Here is an 18,684-nt window from a genome sequence, read left to right as displayed (position 1 = left end):
GTCAGGATCTGAGAAGCAAATTATGAGGGTGTTATTGATGCATGTGCTCTGAGATTCACACTTTGGAAATACAGTGGTACCTTGGTTATTGATCTTAATCTGTTCCGAAAGTCCGTTCAACTCCTAAAACCATTAGAAAACCAAGGCGCTGCTTCTGATTGGCTGCAGGAGCTTCCTGCTCTCAAGCGGAAGCAGCAACGGACGTACAGCTTCCAAAAAACATTTGCAAACGGGAACACTTACTTTGCCAATTTGTTCGGCAACTAAGCCGTTCAGGAACCAAGGTTTGACTGTACAGAAACAGATAATCAGATTCAATGAGTTGGTTTACATGTAACAGTACACCAAACTATGGCTTCTTATCAACAAGTATGTTCCCAAAGGGGCTATTATTCAGAGGCACACTGTCTCTGATAGTGGAGGCATTAATACCCATTGATAGTCGCATCCTTCATGAATTCATCCAATCCCCTTTTAAAGCCATCCAAGGTGATGACCATTATGGCCTCCTGGGGGCGCACAATCCATGGCTTATGTGTTGTGTGGAGAGTTATCTACTGAATCTTTCAATTCTTAGTCTCTCTGGATGTCCCTGAGTCATAGTGTTATGAAAAAGGTAAGAAAAACTTTTCACCATGCCCTGCATAAACTTCCATCATGTAACTTCTTACTTGCCTTTCCTCCAAACTGAAAAGTCCCAGGTGCGATGGATGTGAGGGCGATCTGGCTGCGACATCTGTCACCCCATTGATCGCCAGGGTTGATTCGGCTGATCTGGCTGGCTAGGCGGGTGTCCCCTTCCTCCCTCACCGCTCCATGTGCGTCTCTCCCGAAGCTGCGTGCTCGGTGGAAGAGGACGACCTTCCCAGATAGAAGGAGTGTACCGTTCTTCGGTCAAGGGTATACGATAGCTGCGCTCCCCTGCTAGAACCTCCAAACAAGCATGAACTTCCATCATGTAACTTCTTACTTGCCTTTCCTCCAAACTGAAAAGTCCACTCTTCATACGGGAGTTGCTCCACCCCATTAATCATTTTGGTTGTCTTTTTCTTAACCTTTTCTCACCCTACTCTATATCCTTTTTGAAGTGAGATGAGCAGGACTGTACACAGCATTCCAAATGCGGTTACATCACAGACAGAGAATCTCACCTAAGAGATCTACAGCAAACCTTTTTAGAACTAAAATACCCACCTGATGAAGTTAAACAACAGATCAACAGAGCCAGACTGATACCCAGAGAGAACCTGCTGCAAGACAGACCCAAAAAAGAAAATAACAGAACACCACTAGTAATCACATACAGCTCCCATGTTAAAACAGTACAACGCATCATCAGAGATCTACAGCCTCTCCTGGACAATGACAGCTCTCTTTCTCAAGCTCTGGGAGGAAGACCTTTCATTCCCTACAGACAGCCACCCAATCTTAAACAACTCCTCACCCACAATAATACAACCACCAGACTTAACATGGACACTGGTACCAGAGCCTGCACCGTGCTGCACCGAATTAGCACAGCGTGTGGGGGACTCGCCAAGTGGTACTGGAAATCGCGTCTGCGCATGTCCAGACACCATAAATTGCTTCTGCGCAGGTACGATTTTCGGTGTCTGGGCACGTGCAGAAGCAATTTCCATCATTGTGGAAGACGCGATTTCCGGTGATCTCCGTGGGAGTGATCCGGCCCATGGCCAGTAAACTTTGCCGACCCCTGGTCTAGAGAACTGAGACACATGAGAGTTGGGCAGAATAACACCTGACAATGATTCTTAAGCATTCAGTATATTAGATTTCATATATAGTACTCTACAATAGAGTTAATGTGCTTGATTTTAAAACGTGTAAAAAGCTATGGGTAGCAACAGGGCCAGACCACCCATGAGGTGGGATGAAGCAGCTCCCTTGGGCAGAAGAAGTGGCACTGGAACTGGCGCTAGTTTCTGGTAAGAGCAAGATCTCACTGGAAATACCCACTTCCTAGGCATCACCACGCATCCGAGGTAAGAGAGGCGGTGGTGGCAAAACAGGATGTGCTGCTCCTGGGTTGGACAGCATCTGCAGATTGCCCTGAAAGAAGTGAGCCAGAGGCAGCAATGAAGCAGGACCTGCCTTTTCGTTCTTACCAGGGTGGTATATCTGCATGCAAGCTATATCAATGCAGTCTGTGGGCATATGACTAAATGCTCTTCCATACAAAATAATCCTCACCACATAGAAAACTAGATGTCACAGTATGAAGTGGTAGAGTGGTAGACACATGTTTATAGATCTACAGAATGGCCTAAGATCTATTTTTTTACACAACTTGATTCAATTAACGATACTGTTAAAGATAAATTTGAATTAGGTACTCCATGATACTATGTAGGAAAAATTATTTACCATCCTGAAAGACTCTCTCCACATTCAGCCCATAGGTAGCACAGGTTTCATAGTAGGTAGATCTTTTCAAATCATTTGACAGTTTCCGCGCTCTACCATCATCAATGACACGAGGATTACTGGAACTTATAGCATCTACAAAGAAAACAGTAGGGTAATTTTTTCATCAAATACAAAAACAAGATACAAAATTTTAAATAGAGTTTTCTGAGAGTGCTCTTTAGGCCAGTTTCACTTCTACTTTAAAATTATTTTTGAATTCCTATTCTGAGGTGTAGGAATTATGGAAAAAAATGCATAAGCACATAACATTGGACCAGTGTACACTAGGATGCTTAAACATTATTTTGTTCATATTTATCAGAACAACTTTAAACTATTCCCATGTATCATTTTAAAAGAGCTACTGTCTATGGCCACCACAAGTTCATTCATTTCGTCCTTTCAACCTCATGTGTTTCTCATAATTGGACAGAATTCAATAGGATTGGTAAATAAACTGGGACTTTTGTGGGCAGAAAAAAGTCTGCATCCCCATAGAAATGTAGAAAAATTTAGAACTGTGGCCTTCAAGGACATCACACACCTAAAGTGTGAATATTACAGCTAGATTACAAATAAGTGGAATACTTGATCTGATTTCAAAAGCTCATCTATCAAGAATTCTAGTAGCTTAAGAGGAAACAGAGCATTAATAATTTGTTTTTATCATTACCATGGGGGGGGGGAGGGTATAAATACACACATTTCATAAATTAAAGAAAGGAGTTTCAGCATTGTTATTAGACAGCAACAGTCAGCATAGTGCAGGGGAATAAATACTCTCAAGAGGCTTTGTGCATTATCAGCAGAAGCCACAGAAGAAGCTCAAGATCCAAGAGTTATCCCTAGAAGGAAAAAATCTGTAATTCCCATCCTGCTGGGAGATATGAATGCTCCCCACATGGAGGCAGCTTTGGCATTACTCCAATAATTTTGAGAAGAATTACGGGTCACGTGGGTCTTCTGGGTTTTTGTAGCAATATGCAAAGCTAACCTTGCTGTCTTATGGGAATCTTGTGTCCAAATCAACTGGATGCTTTAAAAAAGAAAAAGAAAAACATTGTAGAAACTAGGGGTGTTCTGTCAGATTTGAACAAATTCCAAGTAAGGTGCCTAGAGGGATTTTAGTCTTATTCAAACTGAGGTAAAGTGAGATCCGTACAAAGCTGAATCACTTGAAGCAGAGATGATTCAGATTTTTTTAATAAAAAAATCTGCAGATAAGCACGTACTAAAATAAAATGAAATGAAAAATGTTTCCTGGGTATTTTAATAGGAAAACTGGGGTCAAGAAAGAAGCTAAAGGGGACAAACAAAGTTCAGAAAGTGAGGAGGGTTAAGAAAGTAAAGAAAGTGAGCTAGTTATATTACCCAACTTATATTGTTTTAATATATTATGCATGACTTTTAAAATGTGTGTAAGATTTTGAATATTGAATTTTGTTGTTTTCTTCTTTTTTCTTCTTCTCTGCTGTTCGTTTGCTGGTTTGAATTAAAAATCTCTCTCTTTCCCAAACGGGGGAATAAAGGTAAAGATAGAATATATAAGATACTAATAAAATGGATTTAAGAATCATTACTTGGAACATTAATGGTCTTAATAATATGGTGAAAAGGAACAGAGTGGAACATCTACTGGGTAAGAAAAAAACAGACATAATCTGTCTACAAGAAACACATATAACAAAAAACCATCATCAACTGCTAGTGAATAAAAAATTAGGGGAGGAATTCATATCATCAGATGTAATTAAAAAAAGAGGGGTGGTGCTATATGTGAATCCAAAAATGAATCGGGAGCAAATATATAAAGATAATAATGGGAGAATTGTTATGGTGAGAATTCAATGAAAATTAGAAAAGATTATTGTAGTTGGATTTAATTTGAATATGAATAAAACCAATATGTTGACTAAAAATTTAACAAAAGAAGAAATTGATCGATTACAGGAAAAAGTAGGATTGAAGGTAGTGGAGAAAGCAAAATATATTGGAATTTGGATCACCAACAATACAAATAATTTAGTAAAAGATAATTATAGTAGAGCTTGGAAAGAAGTGAAAAAAGATTTGGAAAATTGGGAGCGATTAAAATTATCATTATTAGGGAGAATTGCGGCAGTAAAAATGAACATACTTCCAAAAATGCTGTTCCTTTTTCAAATGATACCAATATTGGGAACGGGGAATAATATTTTTTAAACAATGGGAAAAAAATCTTATGAAAATCATTTGGAATCACAAACCTGCAAGGATAAAATACAAATTATTAATTGATGTTAAAGAAAGGGGGGGCTGGCTTTGCCAGACCTCAACCTATATCATGATGCAGCAGGATTTGTGTGGCTAAAAGAATGGATGACATTAGAAAATAGCGAACTATTAGATTTGGAAGGCTACGAAAACAAATTCGGGTGGCACGCCTATCTGGTAGAAGGGTTTAACAATCATGTCATTAAACGATCTCTCTTGAAGATCTGGAATAAACACAGGAGACTGCTAGAACCCAAAACTCCCAGATGGGCATCACCCATAGAAATAATCACAGTAAAGAAGGTAAACTCAGAGAGAAATTGGGGGAATTATAAAGATTTGTTAGAAGAAAAGGATGGGACATTTAAAATAAAGAAATATGAGAAATTAAGACACCATTTAACTGGATGGATCCAATATCATCAAATCTACAGTAAATTTAATGAACATAAACAAAGAGAAGGATTTTTGGAGGAACCTTCTTTATTGGAAAAAAATTTTATTACAGCCTGAACATAACATAATTTCCAAAATGTACAATGTGCTACTCGAATGGGAGACCAAAGATGAGACGGTGAAAGAGACGATGACGAAATGGGCCATAGATATGGGGGGGAAATATACAAATGGACCAGTGGGAACTATTATGGAAACAAACTTGGAAATTTACAGCCTCAGAGGGAATTAGGGAGAACATGATTAAAATGCTTTATAAATGGTACTTAACCCCTGTAAAAATTCACAAAATGTATAAGACTAAGGATAATTTATGTTGGAAATGTCAGAAGGAAATGGGGACATTTATGCATGCGTGGTGGCACTGTGGGGAAATAAGGAATTTCTGGAATCAAGTATTTGAAGAAATAAAATAAAATAACTCAAATATAATATAAAGAAAAACCCTGAATCTTTTCTATTGGGGATAATGGATAATACAATAAAAAACAGGATACGACATAGTTTTGTACGCCGTGACCTGCAAGAACTCTGATTGCATCCTATTGGAAAAAGCAAGAAATACCCAATATTCTTGAATGGCAGGAGAAGTTATTTAGCTACTTAGATTTGGACAATTTGACCAATTGAATTAAGAGGGTATACTAATAAGAAATTCCAACAGAATTGGGAAAAAAATTGGAGAGTACATGAAGGAACAGTGCCCCACAGTGAAGTATTGGATTTACTTCTCGTATTGAGTTGATGTGATTTGATTTAAATGGACAATGCTGAGTGATGGTGAATTATTTTGAGTTAAGATATTATTTGAGAACTATAGGATATATTTACATAGGATTGAGGGGAAGCAGTACCAGCAGAACCTGAGAGGGAAATAAGTGGAAGTCTACCATGGGAGGAGGAGATATAGGGGAATAAATAAAGGTGCATGATAAAAAGGAAAGCAGGAATATAGTTGATAATTATAGGTTCATTTATAGGTTAAATTTATATGTTTAAACGGAACTTGATTATTTTGATTTTGGGTTTGAATGTATGTCTGAATGTATGGTTTTTGCTTTTTGTTATTATTTTTATATTATTGTTTGTTTGCTGTGTTTGCGAATGTATTTTAATTTGAATTCCAATAAAGTTTATTTTAAATTTGAAATAAAGAAAGAAAGAAAAAGAAAAAGAAAAACTTAATGAGTCCACACAAAAGTCCCTCTACCGATTTGCCTTTAATTTTACAGGAACTATCACAGGAACTATCCACTCCTAGGAGAGGGCCTACTATTCCTGCAAATTTCACCCAATTCTGCCAAAAGGAAACAATTTATAGCTGTTCTTTGATAAGACCTATGAAGCACAACAGAGTGAGGTGGGCTGCTTCCTGAGGAGCTGATTGGAGGTTTGAACCAAGTCTTGTGGTTGGGGCACAAATTCCACTGTCAAACAGCTCTTACTGTCAGGAAGTTCTTCCTAATGTTTAGGTGGATTCTTCTTTCTTGTAGCTTGAATCCATTGCTCCGTGTCCGCTTCTCTGGAGCAGCAGAAAACAGCCTTTCACCCTCCTCTATATGACATCCTTTTATATATTTGAACATGGCTATCATATCACCCCTTAACCTTCTCTTCTCCAGGCTAAACATGCCCAGCTCCCTAAGCCGTTCCTCATAAGGCATCGTTTCCAGGCCTTTGACCATTTTGGTTGCCCTCCTCTGGACACGTTCCAGCTTGTCAGTATCTTTCTTGAACTGCGGTGCCCAGAACTGGACACAGTACTCCAGGTGAGGTCTGACTAGAGCAGAATACAGTCGTACTATTACTTCCCTTGATCTAGACGCTATACTCCTATTGATGCAGCCCAGAATTGCATTGGCTTTTGTAGCTGCTGCATCACACTGCTGACTCATGTCAAGTTTGTGGTCTACCAAGACTCCTAGATCCTTTTCACATGTACTGCTCTCAAGCCAGGTGTCACCCATCCTGTATTTGTGCCTTTCATTTTTTTTTTTGCCCAAGTGTAGTACCTTACATTTCTCCTTGTTAAAATTCATCTTGTTTGCTTTGGCCCAGTTGTCTAATCTGTTAAGGTCATTTTGAAGTGTGATCCTGTCCTCTGGGGTATTAGCCACCCCTCCCAATTTGGTGTCATCTGCAAACTTGCTCAGGATGCCCTCAAGCCCATCATCCAAGTCATTGATCAAGATGTTGAATAAGACTGGGCCCAAGACAGAACCCTGTGGCACCCCACTAGTCACTACTCTCCAGGATGAAGAGGAGCCATTGATGAGCACCCTTTAGGTTCGGTCAGTCAGCCAGTTACAAATCCATTGAATGGTAGCATTGTCTAGCCCACATTTTACTAGCTTCTTTACAAGAATATCATGCGGCACCTTGTCAAAGGCGTTGCTGAAATCAAGATAGGCTACATCCACAGCATTCCCTTCATCTACCAGGCTTGTGACTCTGTCAAAATATGAGATAAGATTAGTCTGACATGACCTATTTTTTTCAGAAACCCATGCTGACTTTTAGTGATCACAGTGTTCCTTTCTAGGTGCTCACACATGGACATACCCGGGGCGGGGGGCAGCTAAAAAGGAAGGGGGGGGAAGGTATAAATTACAGCTCGCACTGCGAGCTGTAGCATCGCACTAGGTATTTTTTTCAGTGCAAAAAATGGCTGGCGGGGGAAAGTGGTTGCGGAGAACCACGTGACCGCTGCCTCCCCTCCGGGGGGCGTGGACATCATAGCCAGCCAATCACGTGAGGAGGAGGCGCGCGTTACCGCCTCTTTCCCCTCCCACCTGGCTCCTGAGCTGCTTCGCCGGGGAAGGGTGTGTGTGTGTGTGCGCTTCGCCACGGTCGCCTCTGCCACAGGATCAGGCTCCGGAGTGACTGCTCCATGCTGAGGAGGAAGAGGCTAGCTAGAGGAGCCTGCTGCAATGGCTCCTCTCGCCCTCTTCGCCCTTGTACTTGTGGGGAAGTTCAGCGGGAATCGGTAGTCGCAACTTGGCGTTTGCAGCAGGAGTGGAGTGGGGTGAGTCTGAGGAGCGGCGGCAAGAAAGTGCTTGAGTTGTGTTGTGTGTGAGGGAGAGCGTGCGCACATTTCCTCCTCCCTGCCACCTTCGCCAGGCTGCTCTCCGCCTCTCTCTCTCGGGATGACCACCCCCTCCCCTCCGGGGGCGTGGATGTTGACCACACCTCCTGGGGGGATCCAGGCCACGTCATCGCCAGCCAGCCAATCAGGTGGCTGGGGGGCATGGCCGGGCCCCATGGCTTGCCTGCCCCCACTAGTTTTGATCCTGGGTACGCCCATGTGCTCACAGACCGTTTGCTTAATGATCTGCTCTAGAATCTTTCCTGGTATTGATGTCAGCCTGACTGGGCGGTAATTGTTTGGTTCCTCCCTGTTCCCTTTTTTGAATATAGGGACATTTGCCCTCCTCCAGTCTGCTGGGACTTCGCCTGTTCTCCAGGAATTCTCAAAGATTACTGCCAGTGGTTCTGAAATCACCTCTGCCAGTTCTTTTAATACTCTTGGATGTAGTTGATCTGGCCCTGGAGACTTGAATACATCTAAACTAGCCAAGTATTCTGTACTACCTCCTTACTTGTTCTGGGCTGTGTATGCTTAAGTGTTAAGGTGTTAGTCTTATTGTAAGTTATTGTAAGTTTAGGTTAAGTCTGCTGCAACTGGATTTCTTATGGACAGTGCAAATCTTGAATGTATGGATTTGTGACCACTATGCTCATTTACCTTCTGTAGCAGTAGTAAACTCTGCTGGATGAAATGCAATTGACTCTGGTCTACTTTTTGGGAATCCTGCAACATGTTTAAGTTTTTACTCTTCTAACTGGATCAATATTGAGCAGAATTCTTGTCACTCCTCTCTCATGAAGGCTGTGCTTGGGAACTGCACTTTTCAGGACAGACTTATTCATATATCAAGAGACTGTGGCTGTTTATAAGGAATTTAATATCAAGAGACACTAGCAGTCGAGACATAGCACATACAACAAGCCAACACAGTGAAAAGTGTAAGCAACCTGAAGCTGTTTTAATGTCAGATCAGCAAATTTTCACAAGAGCCCATGAGTCAAATGAAAATGCCACAAGGGCGAGCTATGAGGTGGCAACGTTAATTGCTAAAAATTACAAATCTTTTGCTGAGGGTGAATTTATCAAAGAATGTGTTATGAAAATGGCTGAGAATATCTGTCCTGAGACAAGTTTGCCTGGCTTGTAACACTGTAGCACAGAGAATTTCATCAGATATTAAGAGACCACTGATGTCCAAGAGAGTGGATTTTGACTTCTTTTCAATAGCCTGTGATGAAAGCACAGACCTGTCTGACACAGCTCAGTTGCTGATTTTTATGAGAGGGGTGGACAATGAAATGAATGTGACTGAAGAGTTACTTAACCTCCAGAGCCTTACGGACCAACAAGAGGAAAATATTTGTTTGTTTCTGTTATTTCCGCCATAAAGGTACTGGGATTATTACTGAAGGGGCACCTTCCATGGCTGGTGATCGAAGAAGGAGGCAAAGCTATTAAACTCCATTGTATCATTCATCAACAAGTTCTCTGTGCTCAACATCTCAAATATGATCATGTTATGAAACCAGTGCTAAAGACTATTAATTTTATTTGCTCTAAAGCCCTGTGCCACCACCAGCTGAATACGAAGATGTTTTATATCACAACAATGTAAGATGGCTCAGTCGGGGGTCTGCACTGCAGTGTTTCTACTCTCTCAGAAAGGAAATTGGATAATTCTTGGAAACAAAGGGACAACCGATGCAAGAACTATCTGATCCTATTTGGCTGGCTGATTTGGGGTTTTCAGTTGACATAACAAAGCATCTGAATGTACTGAACACGAGTCTTCAGGGGAAAGATGCAGCAGTGAGCCAGCTTTATTCACACCTCAAGGCCTTTGGAACAAAGCTGCAACTTTTCCAAAGGCAACTGTCACAAACACAGCTCAAGACCATCATTTTTCAACATTGCATAAAATAATGAACTTTGAAAAAAGTTTGGACACCCCTGATCTAAACTAAGAACGTACTTTTTATGAGCTCATTAAGATTCTAAAGACAACTCTATAAACAAGCAAACTCTATTGTCTAAATGCAACAAGGTAAAGATTAATAAGTTGCCTGGTATTGCTCACTCTTGCCTTAGCCTAAAGGTCAAGCAGATCAAAAGAAACTGAAAGAACCAGGTTGCACAATATTTTTGGTAATTCTCAAAGCTGCTCTAAAGCAGAAAAGAGCATGCCAAAATGTAAGATTTTGTCCCACTGATCCAAAATACTGGCACTCCATGAACTGACAAGGGTATATTCATTTCCCCCCTGCTGGGCAGCTCATTCTCTCACTCCAAGTTCAGTCTAAAAATCAACATAGAAGAATCAAGAATAATCACTACTCAAAACTTAATATTTAGTGTACTGGAATATCTTTAGATACGCCCTGAAGGAGTATGGAAAATTCGCCTTCATTGTCAAATGCTATAAACAAGCAATGGACACTCAGGTTCTGTTCCACTTGTGAGCTTCCCAATGGTGGGTTACTGTTTGAAACTGAAGGTTCAGTCAAGAATGTACTCTGCTTGAACAGAGAGGGGGAGATGCCTATATAACCCATCTGAAGTTCCTCTCGCCTCCCCCAAAATCAATTCCAGATAGACTGTGCAGGCTTAGAAGGAGTAATTGCCGAAAAAGTACAAGTACAAGAAAGCACAGTAGGATTTGGGGATCAAAGCCATTGGGATGCACTAAATAGAATCTTGCTCTAATCTGGCACCTGAACTGAAATCTTCAAGGTCTATAGAAATCCAATTTGCCATCAAATTTCAGAATTAAAAAAACAACACAAAACAAAATAAATCCTGTATCTTACACTGGCCAATCTCAAACAGCATTTGCTTTATTGAGGCTTTAAGCAAGGATAGAAGCCAACAAGGGCAGAGGCAAAAATTTGGTGCAAATTAAATCACATCCAAGAGAGTTAAGTTAATAATCATGGAACTAATGAGAGTTCTTCTTATATGCTTCAAAATAGTGGCCAAGAGCTTTTATGTTAGGGTGACAGGGGGTAAGAAAAATCCAACATGCGATGCTATTGTAAACACATAATCGCATAGTACCATAGTACCATAATGCAGAAATACTAAATGCAAATATAATTAATATTTGCTGGAATCAGCAAGGGATACCCACATGATTTGAAGGTGCTGTTGTGCAATGCCAGGTCAATGATCCATGAGACCACTGCCATCCATGACTTGATCATGGATGGAGGACTTGACTTGGCATGTGTGAGAGAGACTTGGTTGGATGAAGCAGATGGGCCTGTCCTTGCCGCTGCTTGTCCACCAGGTTTCTCTTACGCACAGCAACCCAGGTTGTGGGGGGGAGGGGGGGTTGCAGTGATTTTTAGGAAGTCATTAGTTTGCATCAGGTATCCTATTGGGAAGACCCAGTTCTTTGAGTGCATGTTCTGGAAGTTGGGCAATAGGGGCAGTACAGGATTCCGTTTGGTGTACCAACCTCCCCGCTGCACCAAGAATTCCCTGCCCAAGCTGCTTCAGGTCATGGCGGATGTTCTCCTGGAGACACCTAGTTTGGTTGTCTTAGGGGATTTTAATATCCATGCTGACACGACCTTACAAGGGGCCGCTCAGGACTTAGTGGAAAGTGTGGCTTCCATGGGGCTGTCCCTGAATAGGTCTGGCCCAACTCATAGCCATGGACATGCCTTGGACCTGGTGTTCACCTCTATGGATGTTGGTGATCTGACACTAAGTAAAAGCGAAACTAAAGAAGTGCCATGGTGTGATTACTATCTGGTGCAACTGGACTTCTGTGTGACCCTTCCCCTCTGCAGGGAGGTGGGACTGATTCGGATGGTCCGCCCCCGCCACTTAATGGATCCTAATGGTTTCCAGAGAGTGGTAGGGGGTGCTTTATCTCATGTTGATGGCCTCTCAGCTGATTATCTGGTGGCCCGCTGGAATGTGGAGTTAACCAGGGCTATTGACTGTTTGGTTCCAAAGCGCCCTCTCCGATTGCATAGAGCCCGGACAGCCCCATGGTTTTCCACGGATCTGAGGGCAATGAAACAATTGGCGAGATGGCTAGAGCGCCGGTGGTGGACAACTCAATCTGAATCTGACCAGACACGGGTTAGAGCTCAATGTCAAGCCTACCAAAACCACATAACACCGGTCTTGAAAGACCTACATTGGCTCCCAGTACGTTTTCGAACACAATTCAAAGTGTTGGTGCTGGCCTTCAAAGCCCTAAATGGCCTCTGTCCAGTATACCTGAAGGAGCGTCTCCACCCCAATTGTTCTGCCTGGACACTGAGGTCCAATGCTGAGGGCCTTCTGGCGGTTCCCTCACTATGAGAAGCCAAGTTACAGGGAACCAGGCATAGGGCCTTCTCGGTAGTGGCACCCGCCCTATGGAACGCCCTCGCACCAGATGTCAAAGAGAAAAACAACTCCCAGACTTTCAGAAGACATCTGAAGGCAGCCCTATTTAGGGAATCTTTTAATGTTTAATAGATTATTACATTTTAATGTTCTGTTCTGTTGGAAGCCGCCCAGAGTGGCTGGGGAGACTCCGCCAGATGGCGTGGTATAAATAAATTATTATTAATTATTATTATTAAATTAGCTTTATTGTATATATTTTACTCAGCTAAATGGTACTGGAAATTTGAACATCTTGGCTTTGCATCTATTAAAAAAAATTGCCTATCTTGATGTTCCAGACTTGGTAAACATATTGTTTTGCCTAAAGTCCTAAACAGACAAAAGGAAGAATGAGCCTCCTCATGAGGCCAGAGGAACATCGTGCGGCTGTGAGTGTTAAGGCCACTCCCTGCAAGGCCCTCTCCACCTGGCCTAGGTGGCGAGGCCTACACTCACCAGCCCTACTGAAGAGGCTTCTCATGAGGCTGGAGGAACATTGCCTGGCTAATGTTTTATTGATTTAATATGTTGAAAACTTTGAGATTTTTATTAAAAACTAGCTGACCCGGCCACGCCTTGCTGTGGATTTTTTTTGGGGGGGGTTATTAATGTCATTTGTGTTTTGAATGGTAATGGTTGCATAAATTGTTTTTGGTTAGTGTTTTGATGTAATATGCTTTTCCAGATGTTTCAACTTTGTGCTTGTATTAATGGTTTTTATTTTTTGGGTCTTCTTATGATTGTGCATTTTCATTTGTCTGGTTTGGTAGTTTTATTTATGTTTTTAATTTTGAAAAGTGTGATTTCCCCCACCCTGTTCTGATTCATGACGTTTCCTGTCCCTTCCTCCCCTCCCCCCCCCCACGGCTTATCCCTGTGGTTTTTACTGTCTTCTCCCCACCCTCAATTTATTCCTGTGATTCCCCCTCTCCCGCATGCAGTTGTTACATAGAGATAGATGATAGATAGATAGATAGATAGATAGATAGATAGATAGATAGATAGATAGATAGATAGATAGATAGATGATAGATAGATAGATGTGGCTTAATGGGTTTTTATTGGTTTTTTTAGACGTTTGTTTATTAAGGTGGTATTTTGTTTAGTTTTGTAGGGTTTTTTTTGTTTGTGGGTCAGTAGTGGGTAGGGTTTAAGATGTGGGTGTTTTGTGTTTGTGTGTTGTGGTGTATTTGTAGTGTGGGTAGTTGGTGTGGTGTGTGGTTTTAGAGATTCTGGTATGTGTTGTTGTGTATTTTGTATGTTTTTGTTTGTGGATTGGGTTTTGTTAAATTGTTTTGTCCCTCTCCCACCACCACCGCCCTCCCCCCTGGGCCTAGTGAGGGCCTGGCGGCCTGGCAGGGGCCTAGGGGCCTACATAAAACAAAGGCCGTGCTGCAGCCTGCAATCTGGGTGCTCCCCCTCTCCCCCCCTGGGCCTAGTGGGGGCCTGGCAGCCTGGCAGGGGCCTACATAAAACAAAGGCCGTGCTGCAGCCTGCGATCCGGCTGCTCGCCCTCTCCCCCCCCCCCGGGCCTAGTGGGGGCCTGGCAGCCTGGCAGGGGCCTACATAAAACAAAGGCCGTGCTGCAGCCTGCAATCCAGGCGCTTGCCCTTCCCCCCGGGCCTAGTGAGGGGCCTAGAACCCTGGCAGGGGCCTAGGGGTCTGGTAATGGCTGCCTTGGTGGTTTCAGTTGCTTGGTTGATGATGTCATTATCTGGCACCGCCCTTCAGAGCTTTTGCTGGTGACAGGGTGCAGTCTGCCTTTCTATTGGATGCTGCTGGAGTCTTCAGAGCTTCTGCTGGTGATGCCTAATTTGCGCGCCACTTTTTTGCGTTTAATCAGTATTTTAGGTGTGAAAATTGTGGGGTTTTGATCATTTTTTCATGCCAGATCCCTCCCTGATGGGCAAGGTACATTGTGGCCAAATTTGTTACATTACGGTTCAGCGGTTACGGAGAAAGCCTGTGACCTCTGCACACGCAATGCCTACATACATACATAATGAAGAAGAAGAAGAAGAAGAAGAAGAAGAAGAAGAAGAAGAAGAAGAAGAAGAAGAAGAAATGCTCCCAGTCCTCAGAAATTAAACATCACTGACCAGACATAAAACATATTCTGAATAAGGGTGTTTTACAAACAAAATCTTAGAACACTCTTAGAAGTCTCCTAGGTACCAATGTAAACAGATCAACAATGTTCTCTCAAGAGACTTACTTATAAAAATACAGTGGTACCTCGGTTTAAGTACACAATTAGTTCCGGAAGTCTGTACGTAACCTGAAGCGAACGTTCCCATTGAAAGTAATGGAAATGGATTAATCCATTCCAGACGGTCCGCGGAGTACTCAACCTGAAGTGTACTTAACCCGAAGTATGAATGTAATTGGTTCTGGAAGTCCGTACTTAACCTGAAGCGAACTTTCCCATTGAAAGTAATGGAAAGTGGATTAATCCGTTCCAGACGGGTCCGCGGAGTAGTTAAACTGAAAGTACTCAAACCAAAGCATACTTAAACTGAGGTATGACTGTAAAAGAACAAGGGCCAAACAATTAAATGAAGTATTTTTCAAGGAAAGATATGTGGCACATGAGACAACACTTACCCTGAGTACCCACAAGTACCATTGGGATTTCATTAGTGTTGCGATAGTTTGCCATGCGGCTATAGTAGTGGTACACGGTTTGGAAGCTAATTTCATCTTCTAGGCTGAAGACAAATATAACAGCATCCGCCCACATGGCAAACTGCAGGAAAAGAACATGGATAAACAATTCTTGTTGATATTTTTTAAAACACCAGACTCTAAACATGAGAGATATTTAGCACTTCTTTACATCTATATCCCATCTTTCATCCAAGAAGCTCAAGATAGTGTCCATGGTTCTTCTCCCCATTTGTATCATCGCAACAACCTGGTGAAGTAGGCCAGGCTTAAATATGGTGTCTAGCGCAAAGTCACCCAATGAGCTGAATAGGATTTGAACCTTTTTCTAGGGTTGCCATATTTCCAAAAGTAAAAAGCAGGGGCACCCCCAAATTGTGGAGCTTTTTATACACGATTTTTACACGATTTTTTTTTTACATTTTTATTGGTGAAAGCTCCTCATGTAACTGTTGGCTAAAAGCCTGTAATTCTGCATGATAATCCCAGTTAGGTTTCTCAGATCAGCGCTTGGGGGAAGGCGGTGAAGGTCCTGTGTGAGTGCCTGGAGGCGGTTGGAGGATGGATGGTGGCTAACAGATTGAGGTTGAATCCTGACAAGACAGAAGTACTGTTCCTGGGGGACAGGAGGCGGGCAGGTGTGGAGGATTCCTGGTCCTGAATGGGGTAACTGTGCCCCTGAAGGACCAGGTGTGCAGCCTGGGAGTCATTTTGGATTCACAGCTGTCCATGGAGGCGCAGGTCAATTCTGTATCCAGGGCAGCTGTCTATTAGCTCCATCTGGTATGCAGGCTGAGACCCTACCTGCCTGCAGACTGTCTCGCCAGAGTGGGCCATGCTCTAGTTATCTCCCGCTTGGACTACTGCAATGCGCTCTATGTGGGACTACCTTTCAAGGTGACCCGGAAACTACAACTAATCCAAAATGCGGCAGCTAGACTGGTGACTGGGAGTGGCTGCCAAGACCACATAATACTAGTCTTGAAAGACCTACATTGACTCCCAGTAAGTTTCCGAGCACAATTCAAAGTGTTGGTGCTGGCCTTTAAAGGCCTAAATGGCCTCGGTCCAGCATACCTGAAGGAGCGTCTCCACCCCCATCGTTCTGCCCGGACACTGAGGTCCAGTGCCGAGGGCGTTCTGGCGGTTCCCTCACTGCGAGAAGCCAAGTTACAGGGAACCAGGCAGAGGGCCTTCTCGGTAGTTGCGTCTGCCCTGTGGAACGCCCTCCTATCAGATATCAAAGAGAAAAACTACCAGATTTTTAGAAGACATCTGAAGGCAGCCCTGTTTAGGGAGGCTTTTAATTTTTAATAGATTATTGTATTTTATTTTTCTGTTGGAGGCCACCCGGAGTGGCTGGAGAAACCCAGCCAGATGGGTGGGGCATAAATAATATATTATTATTATTATTATTATTATTATTATTATTATTATTATTATTAGGGTCTTGAGCAGCCAATGCTATGCCACATACACACGGACCCAGCGCTGCTTTTCTTGGCACGGCTGAAGGCGAAGTGCCATGCCTGGCGGGGAAGAGAGTAAGTGATGGGAACCCTCAAGGAACAGAGCCCATAGCAATGCAAACACCATTTTCAATCGAAGGGAGTCAAGATAGGAAGGGGGACCAGGTGCACCCGCTGCCCTGCCATCTGGAAACAAGTGTCACCTCTGACCAAGTTCCTCCATCCTCAGAGATCTTATCTTGTCAGGACTTTCTTCTAGCTCCAGAAAGGTGAATGAGAACAAAAGTGTGTGTGGGTTTTTGTTTGTTTGTTTGTTTGTTTGTTTACTTGCTGAAGATCCAGAGCAAACCGCCACCTTCCGGAAATCCCCCCCCCCCGGATGTCACTTCTGCCTTTGAAATCCCGGTGGTGTCTGGGAAAATCCAGGTATATGGCAGCTCTACCTTTTTCGCCCAGGTCCTAGTTCAACACTCTCACCCAATACATCACTGAAACCAAGCGGTGACCAAAATTGTCAACGGGTTATTCGTTGCGATCTAACCTGTCATCAAGTTATTCCCCAATAGAAGGTATATTTTTGTAAACATTTAGTGACACTTAATAATTTTGTGAATGTTAGCAAAGGGTGCTACTCACCTCTGAATTGGGCCCAGAAACTAACTGGCAGCCAGTGCAGTCAGGCTAGAATTGGCATTAAATGCTCAAGCCATCTTGCCTCAGTGAGCAATCTGGCCACTGAATTCTGCACAAGCTAGTTTCTGAACAGTCTTCAGAGGCAGCTCCATATATAATGTGTTGAGATAAACCAGGGGTCAGCAAACCTTTTCAGCGGGGGCCGGTCCACTGTCCCTCAGACCTTGTGGGGGGCCGGACTATATTTTGAAAAAAATATATTAATTCCTATGCCCCACAAATAACCCAGAGATGCATTTTAAATAAAAGGACACATTCTACTCATGAAAAATCATGCTGATGTCCAGACCGTCCGCGGGCCAGATTCAGAAGGCGATTGGGAAGTATCCAGCCCCCGGGCCTTAGTTTGGGGACCCCTGAGATAAACTAACTTAGATGTTACCAGAGCATAAATCAAAGAAGTTAGGGTATCCTTGACCAGATGGAGCTTCAACAGAAATACCAGTCATATCAGCCAGGAAATCCCCCAGAGCCATCTGGAAGCCCATTAGACCAATCAGCCTTTGAGGCTGGACCATCCTCCTATGTCCCCTGCCTCTGCAGAGGGGAAAAGGTGCTGGAATTTCAACCGGAAGTGATATGACCACAACAAGAGACTAATGTCAAGATCACCCTCTTCCTGCCCAGTTGAGAAAATAAGGTCCAAAGTGCAGCCTGCCACATATGTTACTGCCAGGGACAAGTTGGGACAGCCCTATGGCAATCAGGGCAGCCATGAAGTCTTGAGCTACCCCAGAGCCAGTTGGCTCGGCATGGATGTGGAAGTCCCCCCAAACCAGTAGTCTGGTAGTCCTCTGTCAACACAGGCAGGGAGACTACTGGGCACCGAGGTGAAAGGTAAACCAGTAGAATCCCTAATGTGTCCTGACTGCCCAACACCAGGAGCACATACTCTGATCCCTTCTCTCAGCTGGACAGAGAGCCTGGGTAGATATATGGCATTTCTATAGACCAGGCATGTCCAACAGGTAGATCGTGATCTACCAGTAGATCACTGGATGTCTGTGGTAGATCACTGGTAGATCATTGGCTCCCCTCCAGGAAGCTGAACAACTGTGGCTCCCCTTACCTCCTCCCTGAAAAAACTCAACAACTTTGACCCAAACTCCAAAAAAGGGGGTAGATCACTGCCAGTTTTTAACTCTGTGAGTAGATCACAGTCTCTTGGGAGTTGGCCACCCCTGCTATAGACCACTGCAACTGCCCTGAGCCTCAGGTTTGCCCTGATACTGTACCATGTACCCAGGT

General features: G+C 43.1%; 1 protein-coding gene across 4 annotated transcripts in view; it reads right to left on the bottom strand.

The window, feature by feature from the left end:
• Window positions 1-18,684, bottom strand: part of AGAP1 (ArfGAP with GTPase domain, ankyrin repeat and PH domain 1) — a 378,138-nt gene that overhangs the window by 296,977 nt on the left and 62,477 nt on the right. For all 4 annotated transcript variants that reach the window (XM_060282347.1, XM_060282348.1, XM_035139158.2 and 1 more), the window contains 2 exons: window positions 15,215-15,356; window positions 2,386-2,520 (listed from right to left, as the gene is read on the bottom strand). In XM_060282347.1, coding sequence (XP_060138330.1) covers window positions 2,386-2,520; window positions 15,215-15,356 — 277 coding nt within the window. The remainder of the gene's footprint in view (window positions 1-2,385; window positions 2,521-15,214; window positions 15,357-18,684) is intronic.

Source organism: Zootoca vivipara, chromosome 1 (genome assembly GCF_963506605.1).
Source record: "Zootoca vivipara chromosome 1, rZooViv1.1, whole genome shotgun sequence".
NCBI lineage: Eukaryota > Metazoa > Chordata > Lepidosauria > Squamata > Lacertidae > Zootoca > Zootoca vivipara.
The sequence above is the reverse complement of the archived record's forward strand: the minus strand, read 5'-3'. Positions and strand labels throughout refer to the sequence as shown.